At 42.3% G+C, this 14,388-nt stretch overlaps 1 protein-coding gene across 1 annotated transcript; it reads left to right on the forward strand.

Annotated features, from left to right (window-relative positions):
* Nucleotides 1–1,481: 1,481 nt before the first annotated feature.
* arfgap3 (ADP-ribosylation factor GTPase activating protein 3) lies at nucleotides 1,482–12,529 on the forward strand. Its single transcript, XM_067428625.1, has 16 exons — nucleotides 1,482–1,639; nucleotides 2,931–3,049; nucleotides 5,840–5,912; nucleotides 5,990–6,121; nucleotides 6,212–6,292; nucleotides 7,977–8,052; nucleotides 8,143–8,232; nucleotides 8,311–8,363; nucleotides 8,453–8,589; nucleotides 8,681–8,818; nucleotides 9,260–9,385; nucleotides 9,458–9,526; nucleotides 9,600–9,717; nucleotides 11,144–11,231; nucleotides 11,322–11,452; nucleotides 12,072–12,529. The coding sequence occupies exons 1-16, from the start codon at nucleotides 1,571–1,573 to the stop codon at nucleotides 12,087–12,089; spliced, it is 1,518 nt and encodes a 505-aa protein (XP_067284726.1). The 5' UTR covers nucleotides 1,482–1,570; the 3' UTR covers nucleotides 12,090–12,529.
* The last annotated feature ends 1,859 nt before the right edge of the window (nucleotides 12,530–14,388 follow it).

A 14,388-nucleotide genomic window follows, 5' to 3' on the forward strand; every position in this document is an offset into this window, starting at 1 on the left:
AACACACACTCCCCTAAAGGATTATTAGAAGCACACACTAATACTGTGTCTGATCCCTTTCTCCTTCAGAACTGCCTTAATTCTCCGTGGCATTGTTTAACAAGCTGCTGAAAGCATTCTTTAGAAATGTCGGCCCATATTGATAGGAGAGCATCTTGCAGTTGATGGAGATTTGTGGGATGCACATCCAGGGCACGAAGCTCCCGTTCCACCACATCCCAAAGATGCTCTATTGGGTTGAGATCTGGGGACTGTGGCGGCCATTTTAGTTCAGTCAACTCATTGGCATGTTCAAGAAACCAATCTGATATGATTGGAGCTTTGTGACATGGTGCATTATCCTGCTGGAAGTAGCCATCAGAGGATGGGGACATGGTGGTCATAAAGGGATGGACATGGTCAGAAACAATGCTCAGGTAGGCCGTGGCATTTAAACGATGCCCAATGGGCACTAAGGGGCCTAAAGTGTGCCAAGAAAACATCCCCCACACCATTACACCACCACCACCAGCCTGCACAGTGGGAACAAGGCATGATGGATCCATGTTCTCATTCTGGTTACGCCAAATTCTGACTCTACCATCTGAACGTCTCAACAGAAATCCAGACTTATCAGACCAGGCAACATTTTTGTAGTGTGCCAAGAAAGCATCCCCCACACCATTACACCACCACTCTATCGGGTTGAGATATATATTGGTTATTTATTTATATATATTTGTATACACAAATAATTATTTATATAGAAATGTTGAAATATAGAAATTATTTATATAAAAATATACAAAGTTGGAAACAGTTCTGCTGCTTAATATTTTTTTCATAAACTGATACTTTTTTATAATACTTTGATGAATAAAAAGTAAAAAATAAATAAAATAGAAGCAAATTTAAAAAAAATAGAAATCTTTTTTAACAAGAATTTACTGGTCAGTCATTTGGGGTCAGTCTTTTTTTTTCTTTTTTTAAATCAATCAATAATTTTATTCAGCAAGGATGTGTTAAATTTATAAAAAATGATAGTAAAGGAGATTTATATTATTTTAAAATATGTTTTTATTTTGAATAAATGCAGTTCTTTTAAATCTTATATTCCTCAGATATATACGTCAGCAGAACGTCCAAAACTCCTAATGAATCCTCATCTGAGAATGATTTCTGAAGGATCATGATCACTGAAGACTGGAGGAACCATCCTGAACATTCAGCTCTGATCACACAAATAAATCAGCATTTAAAGGAGAATACACTGAAAACCAAATATTTTAAATTGTAATATATCACAATATTTAAAAAAAAAAATCTGTATTTTTGATCAAATAAATGCAGGCTTGAACAGAAGAAGCTTCTTTCAAAAACATTACAAATAATAGTAATGTGTCCAAACTTTTGGCCTGTTTATGATTAAAAATAGCCAGATGGCCGAGTCTGTGCTGCTGTTTTGCATGAGTCGCGTACACGTGTGTCTCGGGCCAATCAGCGGGCGGGGTGGCGCGTGACGTCAGCGCAGGCGGAAGTGAAGCGCAGCTGCGGAGAGTTTGTTCAGTCGGTCTTTGACGCAGCTGTAAACATGACGGACCCCAGTAAACACGACATCTCCGCCGTCCTCAAGCGACTGCGCTCCGTGTCCACCAACAAGGTGAGACACACACACACACTCACAGTCACCCACTCACACACACACTCCTCTCTCCCGTCCCGAGACCGCAGGAGAGGGGGAAGCAGGAAGACTCCTGACACGTCACAGTTAAATAGCAAACATATGGCAGATGAAGTTGCTGTTTTTCTGCGTCACGGCGCTCTTAAACCGCTTTACTCCTCAAAACTACTGCACGGACTGCTTGAGTCGTGTTTTCGGGGGAAATTACTTAGACAGAACAAGAAAAAACAAAGTGAGAAACCATTAAATGTTGGCTGACAGTGTGTCTGTGTGTACATCTCAACGCACCTAAGGCACAGGAGGATTAAAGTGGCCCATCAGATCAAGTCACCATGACATAAGGAGCAAATCAAATATATTTGCACATGCACTCGTGTGTATGTAAACATTCAAAAAGGTTCTTGTCCCTTCAACTTAAGTTATGATTTACATCAATAATGTCATATTTTCTATCCAAAATGGTGAAATTTCATTAAAAATATCAAGTCGTTTACATTGTTCGATCTCATTGTTGGTTGCTGAATGTTTTTATTGTAAAACAATTCTCAAACATGAAATGTTTAGCTAATTATAACTACACCGAAATGTAACGTGTTTCTACACAAAACAATTCGAATTGTGATTCAAATACAATTCGGCACATGAGCAATCGCTCGGCTCTTTGAGCAGTCGCTCGGCACCAGTTACAACCCAAATACGGCAAAAAATAGCATGTGTAACCTGTTACGCAAAAAATCGAAGTAGTAGAAGTACTCTTCTAATGACGAAATTCGCTGCACGCTCTTCACTGACCCTGTTGCGCGTAAAAGTGAAGTACACTTTGGCCTTAACCCTAAAGTTGAGTCCATGCCGGGCTGTTTTAGCAGCAAAAGGGGGCCATCGTAATCATCATTTACCGCTGCACTGCAAACAAGCAGAGGCGATAGAGGTGGGTGGAGTCTTGAGGTTTGACTGACAGTTTGAGGAGCCAATGGGGATGCGAGATGCTCTTTTTAACACCTTTCATTGGTTAAACATAGGCAATCGTAAAGGGTGACTGATTATGGGGGGAAACTGCACAATTTGGCGATACGATATGTCACATTTTGGTAAAATGTGAAGTATACTGGCCTTAACCCTAAGCTTTAACCCTAGGGTGTTGGACTTCGCCCTAACAGTAAGCCCCGCCTTTGATCTGATTGGCTCTCTCACTCACTCTTTTGCTATTATATAATTGTGTGTGTGTGTGTGTGTGTGTGTGTGTGTGTGTGTGTGTGTGTGTGTGTGTCAGATGTGCTTCGACTGCTCCGTGAAGAACCCCAGCTGGGCCAGCATCACGTACGGCGTGTTCCTCTGCATCGACTGCTCCGGGACACATCGCTCTCTGGGGGTTCACCTTTCCTTCATCAGGTATACACACACTCACACACACACTCTCCGTCATCATACACACCAGTGAACGCTCACACGGACCCAGGAGTGCAAATACACTGTAGGAACTCAGAGATGGACGAGCCCTCTTAACCTTTAAATGCATTTTTACATATTCGGGTCATTAGCGACCCGGATCTGTATGGATTGATCTCTACCTGTGGCGATAATATATAAAGCTCCTGATGTTAGAGCAGGTGTTTTATCCCATCATCATATGTCCTCATCAGAGCTCGTTTACCTTCAGCATCTGCTCCTATTCGCCATCTCACGCATATCCTCCAAACTCAACGTCTTCAGAATCAATATTTTGATCAGTGCCAGCTTCTTGAGCACATCCATCATTGAGAGACAGTCACACCAATATCTGATTGTGTTTAGTTCTTGCTCTCTGCAGTAAATCACTGAGCCGTTTCAAGTTTTGCAGTTTATAATTGTTATTCTTTTGTTTTCTGCCTGCTGTGACTATGAGTGCAACGTCACTTCACCATTGCATATCAGTATAGATATGTCATTATAGATTCATTTATCATTGTGCAAACATTCTTACACACCTCGGGTCGTTATCCATTGTGACTAGTGGAAAAACAGGCATTCAATTATAATTCTTTACATTTTTTCTTCTTATATTGTTTAAAATGAATCGATTGAGGAAAACTAAGAAGGTTGGTGTCTAACTTTCTAAACTGAATGAGGAGGAGGAGGGTAGTGAATGACGTAAGTATTTAAGGGTTAAGTGACGCCACCAGTGTCTGAATATGGGGCCGAGACGCTTTGGCTTCAGTCTTCAGGACTCGTGTGGCACACTTGCTGTGAACTAAAGGGTGTGTATATGTGTTTTTAGGGTGGATGATCACAGATCAAAGAGGGCTGGGGTAGGAAGAACAAGGGCTCTGATCTTTAATTCTGAGAAATATAACCTTTGTCAACATTTGCTCTCCCCAGTTGCTTTAACCCTGGGTGAGTTTCTTTCTTCTGTTGAAAATAACTGAATGTTTCTGGTCCGCAGTGACTACCGTAGTTTCTAGAAGTCAGAGGGCTCCAGCATTTGGCATCATTTAGTTTCAGGAGATACAAATGGTGCTAATCAACCTTGATTGGTACGGCACATTACTTTGGCAGTTTAGTTTCTGCAGGGTTTCTGGTATTGTGGCAGAAACGCAGGTTTTCCAGCAGTTCAAGACTCTAAAAATAACATTTAAATATGATAATATAAAATGTGATGACCATTTGTTCATCCTGTAAAGATCGTCCCTGTACCTGGAGAGGAAGTGTCACATATTAGAAAAAAAACAAAGACAGAAAAAGCCAAGTTAAAAAATACAAACACAACCATCATAAGGACATGGAAAACACAGCATAAAAATGTGACATTTCATGACATGTTTCCATGTTCTTATGATTGTATTGTATTGTATGTCTGATGTGCTCACTGTAGGCCTCATTCGGCTGATTGAATGTTTTGGGTCAATGGGTGGGGTTAAACTGAAGTTGGTGTCATTCTCATTCTGTGTGTTGCTTTGCCCTGAAGAAGACATTTGTTGGTTGAAACATGTTGGCTCTTGTATTTTTAAAATGACGTAAGCCATACCAAATAAAGGCTTTTACTTCATGCCTTCTCCTCTGTTTACGTCTGACTGGAGAGCCTTGGACCTGCTTTTATAATTAATTGACATGTTTAATCTCGGGGATTTCTGGAGTTATTCAAGCCCGCCAGCTGTGAACAGACGTTATTTTGTGCTGCTGTTTTGTAATGAAGTCACTTTTCCCCTAGAATAAAATAGGCACTTATTGGCTTGTTAGCTATTGCCACTCCCTCGCTTTGCCTTACAGTTCATATTAAGACATTATGAATAATTCAAGTTAATTTTATCTGCACCTCAACTCAACCCAACTTGCCTGCCGTTTTGCTTTGGTTGGATATTTTCACAGATAGCACATGACGGCTCCTCAAATCTACAGTGTATATTTCTTATAGGGGATAACCGTTTAAGACTGAAGACCAAGAGTCAGGAGTGTGTGTACATACACACTCTGCAGTTTGACCAGCTTCAGGTCTCACGAGGAGCTCGTAGGCAATCTCTCCCCAGTTCGGTTCAGCAGCGGTTTCTCAAGACTGCGCACAAACACACAGATAACACTATCACAGTCTCTGGAAGGTCACACCGAACACAACACACTCTCCAAAACACACTGGTCACACGCTCTGCTCCTCGGAGAGAAGACGGACACACGGGAACAAATATACTACAGCGTTGCTTTAACTTACTAAAGGAAGTAACCCGGTTGCCTTAAAATACATTTTTATGAAATTTAATAACAAGTTGATACAATGAAGGAAATTGGCTTAATAAATAGAAACTCAGAATATTATTGTATCTGAACCACATGATAAATCAAGAAATGGCACAATTTGGCATGTTTGGCGTCATCACAAATAAAGCACACACAATCACCCAATACGCTTCTTTAAAAAATAAAATAAAAACTATATATATTATTTTTATTTTTTTAATAATACATGAATAAAGGTTGTCTTAAACATGTTCATTGGATTAACTCAAAATTAAGGCAACCAGGTAACTTATTTTGTAAATAATTTTTTACATCTTTAGTGTTTCAGCTCATAAAAGAATAAAATATCATATAACATAAACCATATGATTCAGTCAAAAGGAAGGAAACCCAACAAGAGAAGAGAAGATTCAAGCTAGACTGTATATTGATTATGGCTGTGGCTCTCCGGTTCTCTGATTATTGTCTCTGCAGGTCGACGGAGCTGGACTGCAACTGGTCCTGGTTCCAGCTGCGCTGCATGCAGGTGGGCGGCAACGCCAGCGCGGTGAGTGTGTGTGTGTGTGTGATGACGATCTCTCGCTGTCTTGTCCTGTGTCTGTGACGTGTGTGTGTGTCCCACAGAGTGCCTTCTTCAGTCAGCACGGCTGCACCTCCAGCGCCGCCAACATCAAATACAGCAGCAGGGCGGCGCTACTGTACCGCGAGCGCATCAAGAGCCTGGCCAATCAGGCCACCCGACAGCACGGCACTGAGGTGATGTCACAGGTCATGTGGTCATGATGATGATGATGAGGAGGAGGAAGAAGCTCACGTCTCTGTCTCTCTCTCTCTCTCTCTCTCTAGCTGTGGCTGGACAGTCAGGCTCCGCTCTCACCCACGTCACCTGTAGACAGACAGGAGGACTTCTTCTCTCAGCACATTCAGGTCAGCCATTTTAAACAGGAAGTGCTCGTGTGTTTTTCCTACTATGGGAACTTGCATATGGATTTGGTATCAAACATAACTCTTGATCAAAGAGTCATAGAGACAAGGGGCGGTCTCAGTTCACTCAGACATCCAATCAGCCTCTCAGGATCATCATGAAGCTACCAGGCCACACCCTAGCAACGATTTAGAGCACCCTAGCAACAAGAGTGCGGGGCAGCAAGCAGTCAATCACTTTCACTAGTTCCTAACAACCATTGTTGAGCACCCTAGCAACAAGAGTGTGGGGCAGCAAGCAGCCAATCACTTTCACTAGTGCCTAACAACCATTGTTGAGCACCCTAGCAACCCAAACCCAAAGAAGGATATCTTCAAATCTGGGATTGATGTTGGTTTATATCATTCGTACTGACATGCATCCTTTGGAGTGTCATCATCATCATTGGCAGCTGACAAACCACTCCCTAGCAACCAAACTGAGTACCCTAGCAACCATTCTGCAAATACCTATATCTCTGCATTAGAACATTGTGGAGACATGGGGGTTCTTTTGACTCAATGTTAGCAAACAAGACATCTAATATGCTACTCATGTTAGCAGTGAATAGCTACATGCTAATAGTGATTAGCTATGTGTTAAATTATTACAAACTGATAAAAACGAGTCAAAATGTGATAGCATCATGCAAAATCATGTTAGCATCGACTAGTTATGTTAAAACATGCTACAAGCTCCAAACTATATAATGTCCATCTGTTACAACTAGCAACCATCTAGAACGCCCTAGCAACCACCCTGAACACCCTAGCAACAGCCCATTACACCCTAGAAACAGTCCAGAACACCCTAGCAACAGCCCAGAACACCATAGCAACCACCGAGACATCAAACCAACAGAGTGCCAAGTTTTGCCATGGCAAGCACCACTCACATTTTCTCCGTCAGATAACACCCTAGCAACCGCCCAGAATACCCTAGCAACCATTCAGCAAAGACCTATATCTCTGCATTAGAACATCATGGAGACATGGGGGTTCTTTTGACTCAATGCTAGCAAACAGGACATCCAACGTGTTACACGTGCTAGTAGTGAATAGCTACATGCTAATAGTGATTAGCTAAGAGTTAAATCATGCATTTATTAAACTCATTAATAAACTCATTTATTAAAAACAGAGTCAAAATGTGATGGCATCATGCAAAAGCATGTAAGCATCGACTAGCTGTGTTAAAACTATGTAATATCCATCTGTTACAACTAGCAACCGCCCAGAACACCCTAGCAACCGCCCAGAACACCCTTGCAACCATGCAGAACACCCTAGCAACTACCCAGAACACCCTAACAACTGCCACCGCCTAGAGACATCATAGCAACTGAGTGCTGAGTTTTGCCATGGCAAGCACCACTCACATTTTCCCCATCAGATAATCAATCAATCAATCAACTTTATTTATATAGCGCTTTTACAATGCCGATTGTTTCAAAGCAGCTTCAGTGTTAAACAGGACAACGTTGCAACAGAATTTGATTTGGCTGTACAGTCGTTTTGGCTCACATTTTCTCCATCAGATAACACCCTAGCAACCACCCAGAACACTTTAGCAACCACCCAGAACAGTGAACAGGATGTCAGGTCTGTAAGGCTGCGCTCATGAATGTCTTTAAATCTGTGTGTTTAGCTGCCCATGCTGAAGGAGGGACACCAGCTGAACACCAGCCAAGCACAGGACCCAGTCCAGGACAGAAATAATAACGGTGTGATGGTGTGCCGTGGTGTTTTACATACACAATACAGTTGTGTGTTGTTTGGTCTCTCTGGACACTGTTGGTTTTTGATGGGTGCAGGTGCCGGTCCTGGTCCCGGTCCCGGTGAGGAGGGTCCCAGTGTGGAACATCTCACCTCATCTCCTTCATCACCATCATCATCTTCATCAGGTGACACTCACACCCCTCAGACAGACCCGCACCGCTGAAAGCATCGTCATATTCATAACTCCTAACCCTCTCTTGCAGAGCTGCCCTCTCTGCTCAAGAAGAAGCCCACCGCCACCACTGGCAGGAAAGCTGTGAGTTTCCAGGAGAAGAGCTAATAATGCTCAGTTTCAGACATTGTTCAGATGAGCTGAGTTTCTGTGTGTGTGTGTGTGTGTGTCAGATGGGCAGCAAGAAGGCCGGTCTGGGTGCGCAGAAGGTCAGCAGTCAGAGCTTCAGTGCGCAGCAGAAACGAGCTCAGGCCGTGGACCGACTCCAGGAGGAGATGAAGAGCAGCGATGCCGACGCTAAACACCCCACGTGAGCATGCCACGCTTCCTCTTCATCCTAACGCACTCATTTCAGCTCTCATTTCACACCTCTCTGTGTGTGTGTGTGTGTGTGCGCGCAGAGGTCCGTCCCTGAGCCACTCGTTTGACAGTCTGGAGCTGCAGAGGAGCGCAAGGAGGAACGAGCAGGAGATGAGCCGTCTGGGGGGCCAGAGGAAGGAGCAGGCAGAGCGGCTTGGCATGGGCTTCGGCGCACGCAGGTCAGTCTGTGTCTGTGTGTGTGTGTGTGTGTGTGTGTGTGTGTGTGTGTGTCTGTGTGTGTGAGAGCGCCTGCTCCTCCAGGCCAGACCTCACTGGGCTTTGACCGATAGGCTGCAACTGTCCTGATAAACCTTTTACCTTCTGGTTCTAGTAAGAACTCGAGCTGCTGCGTTTTGGACCAGCTGGAGTTTGTTTATTAAGCGAGCAGGGCAACCACCCAGTAGAGCATTACAATAATCTAGCCTTGAGCTCATGAACGCATCGACTAACTGCAAATGTCCTGATAAATCTTTAATTTCAGTTGTAAAACTAAACATGTTTTGATGAATGAAAAGAAGAAAACTTCTGAATCCTTGAATAAATGGGTAGGCGCTAATGCGTTTTGTTTTGTCCAATGAGATGTCAGTGTGGGCGGAGCTAAGCGTTGGTTTGTCTTCCAGCGGCCTGTCACACTCTGTGATGGAGGAAATGCGGATCATAAAGCAGGAGGCTCCGGCTCTGAGCTCGTCCAGCAGAAGATCGCATCAGGAGGACGAGGAGGAGGAGGATAAGCGCTTCTCCAGCAGGTGACGCGTCGCTGCTGAACTCTGAGTGTGTGTGTGTCCTGTGCTCTCGCTCATCTCCTGCCTCTTCCATAGGCTCCTGGATGAACAGTCGTCAGATCCGTTCTTCTTTCAGCAGGCCAACATCGACCTGAACTCAGAGAGGTCAGACTAGGCTGTCCTATGCTCTGCCTCAATCCCAGCAGGCCGTGCGCTGAACGCTCTTGTTTTCCCACAGGACCGTGGCGAGGAGGACGATGGAGCCGCAGTTTGTCTCTGATGATGCGCAGAGGAAGTTTGCCAACGCCAAGGCCATTTCATCCGACATGTTCTTCGGCAAGCAGGACAACTCTGAGGTGAAGCCCCGCAAGCGAGAGCTTGGGTTTTTTTTGAAGAAACATTCAACATGTGCAGTTTTTATATTTATAACAACATATTATACAACATCAGTTAAACAACATCATATGACCAAAAGTGTATTTCCCTGAATACCATCACGACTGAAAATGACACGGATTTCATATGACAGTTCATTAAACAATTAATTAACATAGTCACCTACATTATAGATGTAATATTGACTGTTTTTGATCTATTTTAGCAGCGAAAATAGTTTCAAACAGCAGAACCATAATGCCTCTCACAGCAACAGTGTGTTACTGAATGATTCAGTGTTTAAATGAATCGGTTGAATCAAAGATTCAATAACCTGTTCGTAAACGACTGCCTCATTCTTGAATGAATCAGCCATTTGAATGAATCGACTAAATGACTCACTCATTAAGATGGTCAGTGTTTGAATGAATCAGCCATTTGAATGAATCGACTAAATGACTCACTCATTAAGATGGTCAGTGTTTGAATGAATCAGCCATTTGAATGAATCGACTAAATGACTCACTCATTAAGATGGTCAGTGTTTGAATGAATCAGCCATTTGAATGAATCGACTAAATGACTCACTCATTAAGATGGTCAGTGTTTGAATGAATCGACTCAATGACTCACTCATTAAGATGGTCAGTGTTTGAATGAATCGACTCAATGACTCACTCTTTAAGATGGTCAGTGTTTGAATGAATCGACTCAATGACTCACTCATTAAGATGGTCAGTGTTTGAATGAATCGACTCAATGACTCACTCATTAAGATGGTCAGTGTTTGAATGAATCGACTCAATGACTCACTCGTTAAGATGGTCAGTGTTTGAATGAATCGACTCAATGACTCACTCTTTAAGATGGTCAGTGTTTAAATGAATCGACTCAATGACTCACTCATTAAGATGGTCAGTGTTTGAATGAATCGACTCAGTGACTCACTCATTAAGATGGTCAGTGTTTGAATGAATCGACTCAGTGACTCACTCATTAAGATGGTCAGTGTTTGAATGAATCGACTCAGTGACTCACTCATTAAGATGGTCAGTGTTTGAATGAATCGACTCAGTGACTCACTCATTAAGATGGTCAGTGTTTGAATGAATCGACTCAATGACTCACTCATTAAGATGGTCAGTGTTTGAATGAATCGACTCAATCGTTAAGATGGTCAGTGTTTGAATGAATCGACTCAATGACTCACTCGTTAAGATGGTCAGTGTTTGAATGAATCGACTCAAGATTTGCTCATTAAGACTCACCTGTTGCCAACTCCTGGTGGTTTAGTTTCATGTTTAAACATATTTTTAAACATTTCTTATTTGTTTATGCAAAAATACAAATCTCATAACATTATTTAATGTAGTTGTGTTAAACGCTGGTGTTTTTCCCGTGTTTTAGTATGAAGTGCGGGCGCGGCTGGAGAACTACTCGGGCAGTTCGGCCATCAGCTCGGCGGATCTGTTTGACGAGCAGAAGAAATCAGCAGGTGCGCTCCTCTCGTAGAGCTCCGCCAAACGGCCCATTCTTGGTTACCTTTGGAATGTAAGTGACTTATCTGTTTGTGGTTGTGTGCTAGCGTCCGGCGGCTCGTCCCGCTTGAGTAACATGATGCCCGCCGTGCCGGATATGATGCAGCTGAAGAGCGGCGTTCGCACCGTGGCGGGAAAGCTGTCGGTCATGGCCAGCGGAGTCGTGTCCTCCATACAGGTCAGTTTATGAAGCTGAACCCATTAAAGGGTTACCGCAGTGATTTAGCATTACGCTTTGGGTCATTACTGTAGTCGTTATGTAGTTCAGTTGGTGCCTTCTAGACTGAGAAAAGACAACAATTCCCAGAATGCATTGCTTCGCTGCCCTACGAGGCCACACCCAAAGCCATGTCTACTGGATCACTTTCCCACTGCGCTTTGTCTTCATTAAATGAGTTGAGTTCGAGAACAGACACTACGATTAAAAACTGAAGGTGTGTGTTCAATATAATGTCAGAAGCACATTCATTCCAATGCCCTCGGGTTTCTGCTGATACAAAGCCAGATGCTCAATCGCTGAAGTAACCCTTTAAGAAATGTGTTTTCATATTTATGTTTAAATACTATACTGCTGTTTATAAATAACATCTAGGCTATATCGATTATGAAAAGAGCAGAGATGTGTGTGACAGTGGGTCAGAAATGATTTATTATTGAGTTTTGTTTTAGAAAGCCTTTCTTTAAAGTCCATTTCGTATTGTATGTTAATTTTAATGAAGATTTGATCAGCAAATTGCCAAGATTAAGGCCCCTTTAAGTGACATGGATGTGCTACTAAACTCAGTGTTTTCCTGCAGGATCGCTACAACACATGAGCATCGCTGGAGTCGCCACACACACACACACACACTACGATTACCAAGTGAAGGACTTTCTCATCCATCCAGTCTGTTTCTTCTGTGTCTCTTCTTCTTTAGTCGGGCATTTGGTGTGTTTGATGGGGATCTAGTTTGTCATTTGGGGACCAAACTCAGTGAAATATTTGCACTGGTTTCCTTTTGCACTATTGCGATATAAGCGGGATGCAGGTGTAGCCGTTGACTGATCATCAGGAGGATATGAACGGTAATGAGGATGAGCGGCTCGTTTTACACACTACCAATGTGACAATCGTTTACCTGAAGCCTTATTATTCTCATTGCCATGTATACGTTTTGTTTTCTTTATCATTTATGAACATTGATCAAACATGAAGGTGGTTGATTTATCTGGTGAACTGCTTTAATTCAATAAAGAACTGATTTGATGAATAACTGGTCCGTGTCCCTTCTGCTCATTCTTTTATTTTTCTAAAATGAAAAGACATATTTTTCCTTTCTTCTAATAATACATAACCAAACAACAAAAGAACTAGTAATGTTCTTGTTTCACCTTCGATTAACAGAAAAGGAAATCAACAGATAAAAGCTTATTTTTCCTCTAATCTGCTCGATGCACAAACTCTGGCCATATACAGTCTTGTTCAAAATAATAGCAGTACAATGTGACTAACCAGAATAATCAAGGTTTTTCATATATTTTTTTTATTGCAACGTGGCAAACAAGTTACCAGTAGGTTCGGTAGATTCTCAGAAAACAAATGAGACCCAGCATTCATGATATGCACGCTCTTAAGGCTGTGCAATTGGGCAATTAGTTGAAAGGGGTGTGTTCAAAAAAATAGCAGTGTGGCATTCAATCACTGAGGTCATCAATTTTGTGAAGAAACAGGTGTGAATCAGGTGGCCCCTATTTAAGGATGAAGCCAACACTTGTTGAACATGCATTTGAAAGCTGAGGAAAATGGGTCGTTCAAGACATTGTTCAGAAGAACAGCGTACTTTGATTAAAAAGTTGATTAGAGAGGGGAAAACCTATAAAGAGGTGCAAAAAATGATAGGCTGTTCAGCTAAAATGATCTCCAATGCCTTCAAATGGAGAGCAAAACCAGAGAGACGTGGAAGAAAACGGAAGACAACCATCAAAATGGATAGAAGAATAACCAGAATGGCAAAGGCTCAGCCAATGATCACCTCCAGGATGATCAAAGACAGTCTGGAGTTACCTGTAAGTACTGTGACAGTTAGAAGACGTCTGTGTGAAGCTAATCTATTTTCAAGAATCCCCCGCAAAGTCCCTCTGTTAAAAAAAAGGCATGTGCAGAAGAGGTTACAATTTGCCAAAGAACACATCAACTGGCCTAAAGAGAAATGGAGGAACATTTTGTGGACTGATGAGAGTAAAATTGTTCTTTTTGGGTCCAAGGGCCACAGGCAGTTTGTGAGACGACCCCCAAACTCTGAATTCAAGCCACAGTACACAGTGAAGACAGTGAAGCATGGAGGTGCAAGCATCATGATATGGGCATGTTTCTCCTACTATGGTGTTGGGCCTATTTATCGCATACCAGGGATCATGGATCAGTTTGCATATGTTAAAATACTTGAAGAGGTCATGTTGCCCTATGCTGAAGAGGACATGCCCTTGAAACGGTTGTTTCAACAAGACAATGACCCAAAACACACTAGTAAACGGGCAAAGTCTTGGTTCCAAACCAACAAAATTAATGTTATGGAGTGGCCAGCCCAATCTCCAGACCTTAATCCAATTGAGAACTTGTGGGGTGATATCAAAAATGCTGTTTCTGAAGCAAAACCAAGAAATGTGAATGAATTGTGGAATGTTGTTAAAGAATCATGGAGTGGAATAACAGCTGAGAGGTGCCACAAGTTGGTTGACTCCATGCCACACAGATGTCAAGCAGTTTTAAAAAACTGTGGTCATACAACTAAATATTAGTTTAGTGATTCACAGGATTGCTAAATCCCAGAAAAAAAAATGTTTGTACAAAATAGTTTTGAGTTTGTACAGTCAAAGGTAGACACTGCTATTTTTTTGAACACACCCCTTTCAACTAATTGCCCAATTGCACAGCCTTAAGAGCGTGGATATCATGAATGCTGGGTCTTGCTTGTTTTCTGAGAATCTACTGAACCTACTGGTAACTTGTTTGCCACGTAGCAATAAAAAAATATACTAAAAACCTTGATTATTCTGGTTAGTCACATTGTACTGCTATTATTTTGAACAAGACTGTATGTAAATAGAGTAATACTGTGTGTGCTTTGATCTGAA

The sequence above is a fragment of the Pseudorasbora parva genome, chromosome 20 (assembly GCF_024679245.1).
Source record: "Pseudorasbora parva isolate DD20220531a chromosome 20, ASM2467924v1, whole genome shotgun sequence".
Classification (NCBI taxonomy): Eukaryota; Metazoa; Chordata; class Actinopteri; order Cypriniformes; family Gobionidae; genus Pseudorasbora; species Pseudorasbora parva.

Excerpts from the sequence above, each read along its gene's own strand:
- arfgap3 (XM_067428625.1), top strand. The coding sequence starts at position 1,571 with ATGACGGACCCCAGTAAACACGACATCTCCGCCGTCCTCAAGCGACTG. Across the intron at positions 8,233-8,310 it reads ACCATCATCATCTTCATCAG|AGCTGCCCTCTCTGCTCAAG; the intron begins GTGACACTCACA and ends CCTCTCTTGCAG. Across the intron at positions 9,718-11,143 it reads GCAAGCAGGACAACTCTGAG|TATGAAGTGCGGGCGCGGCT; the intron begins GTGAAGCCCCGC and ends CCCGTGTTTTAG.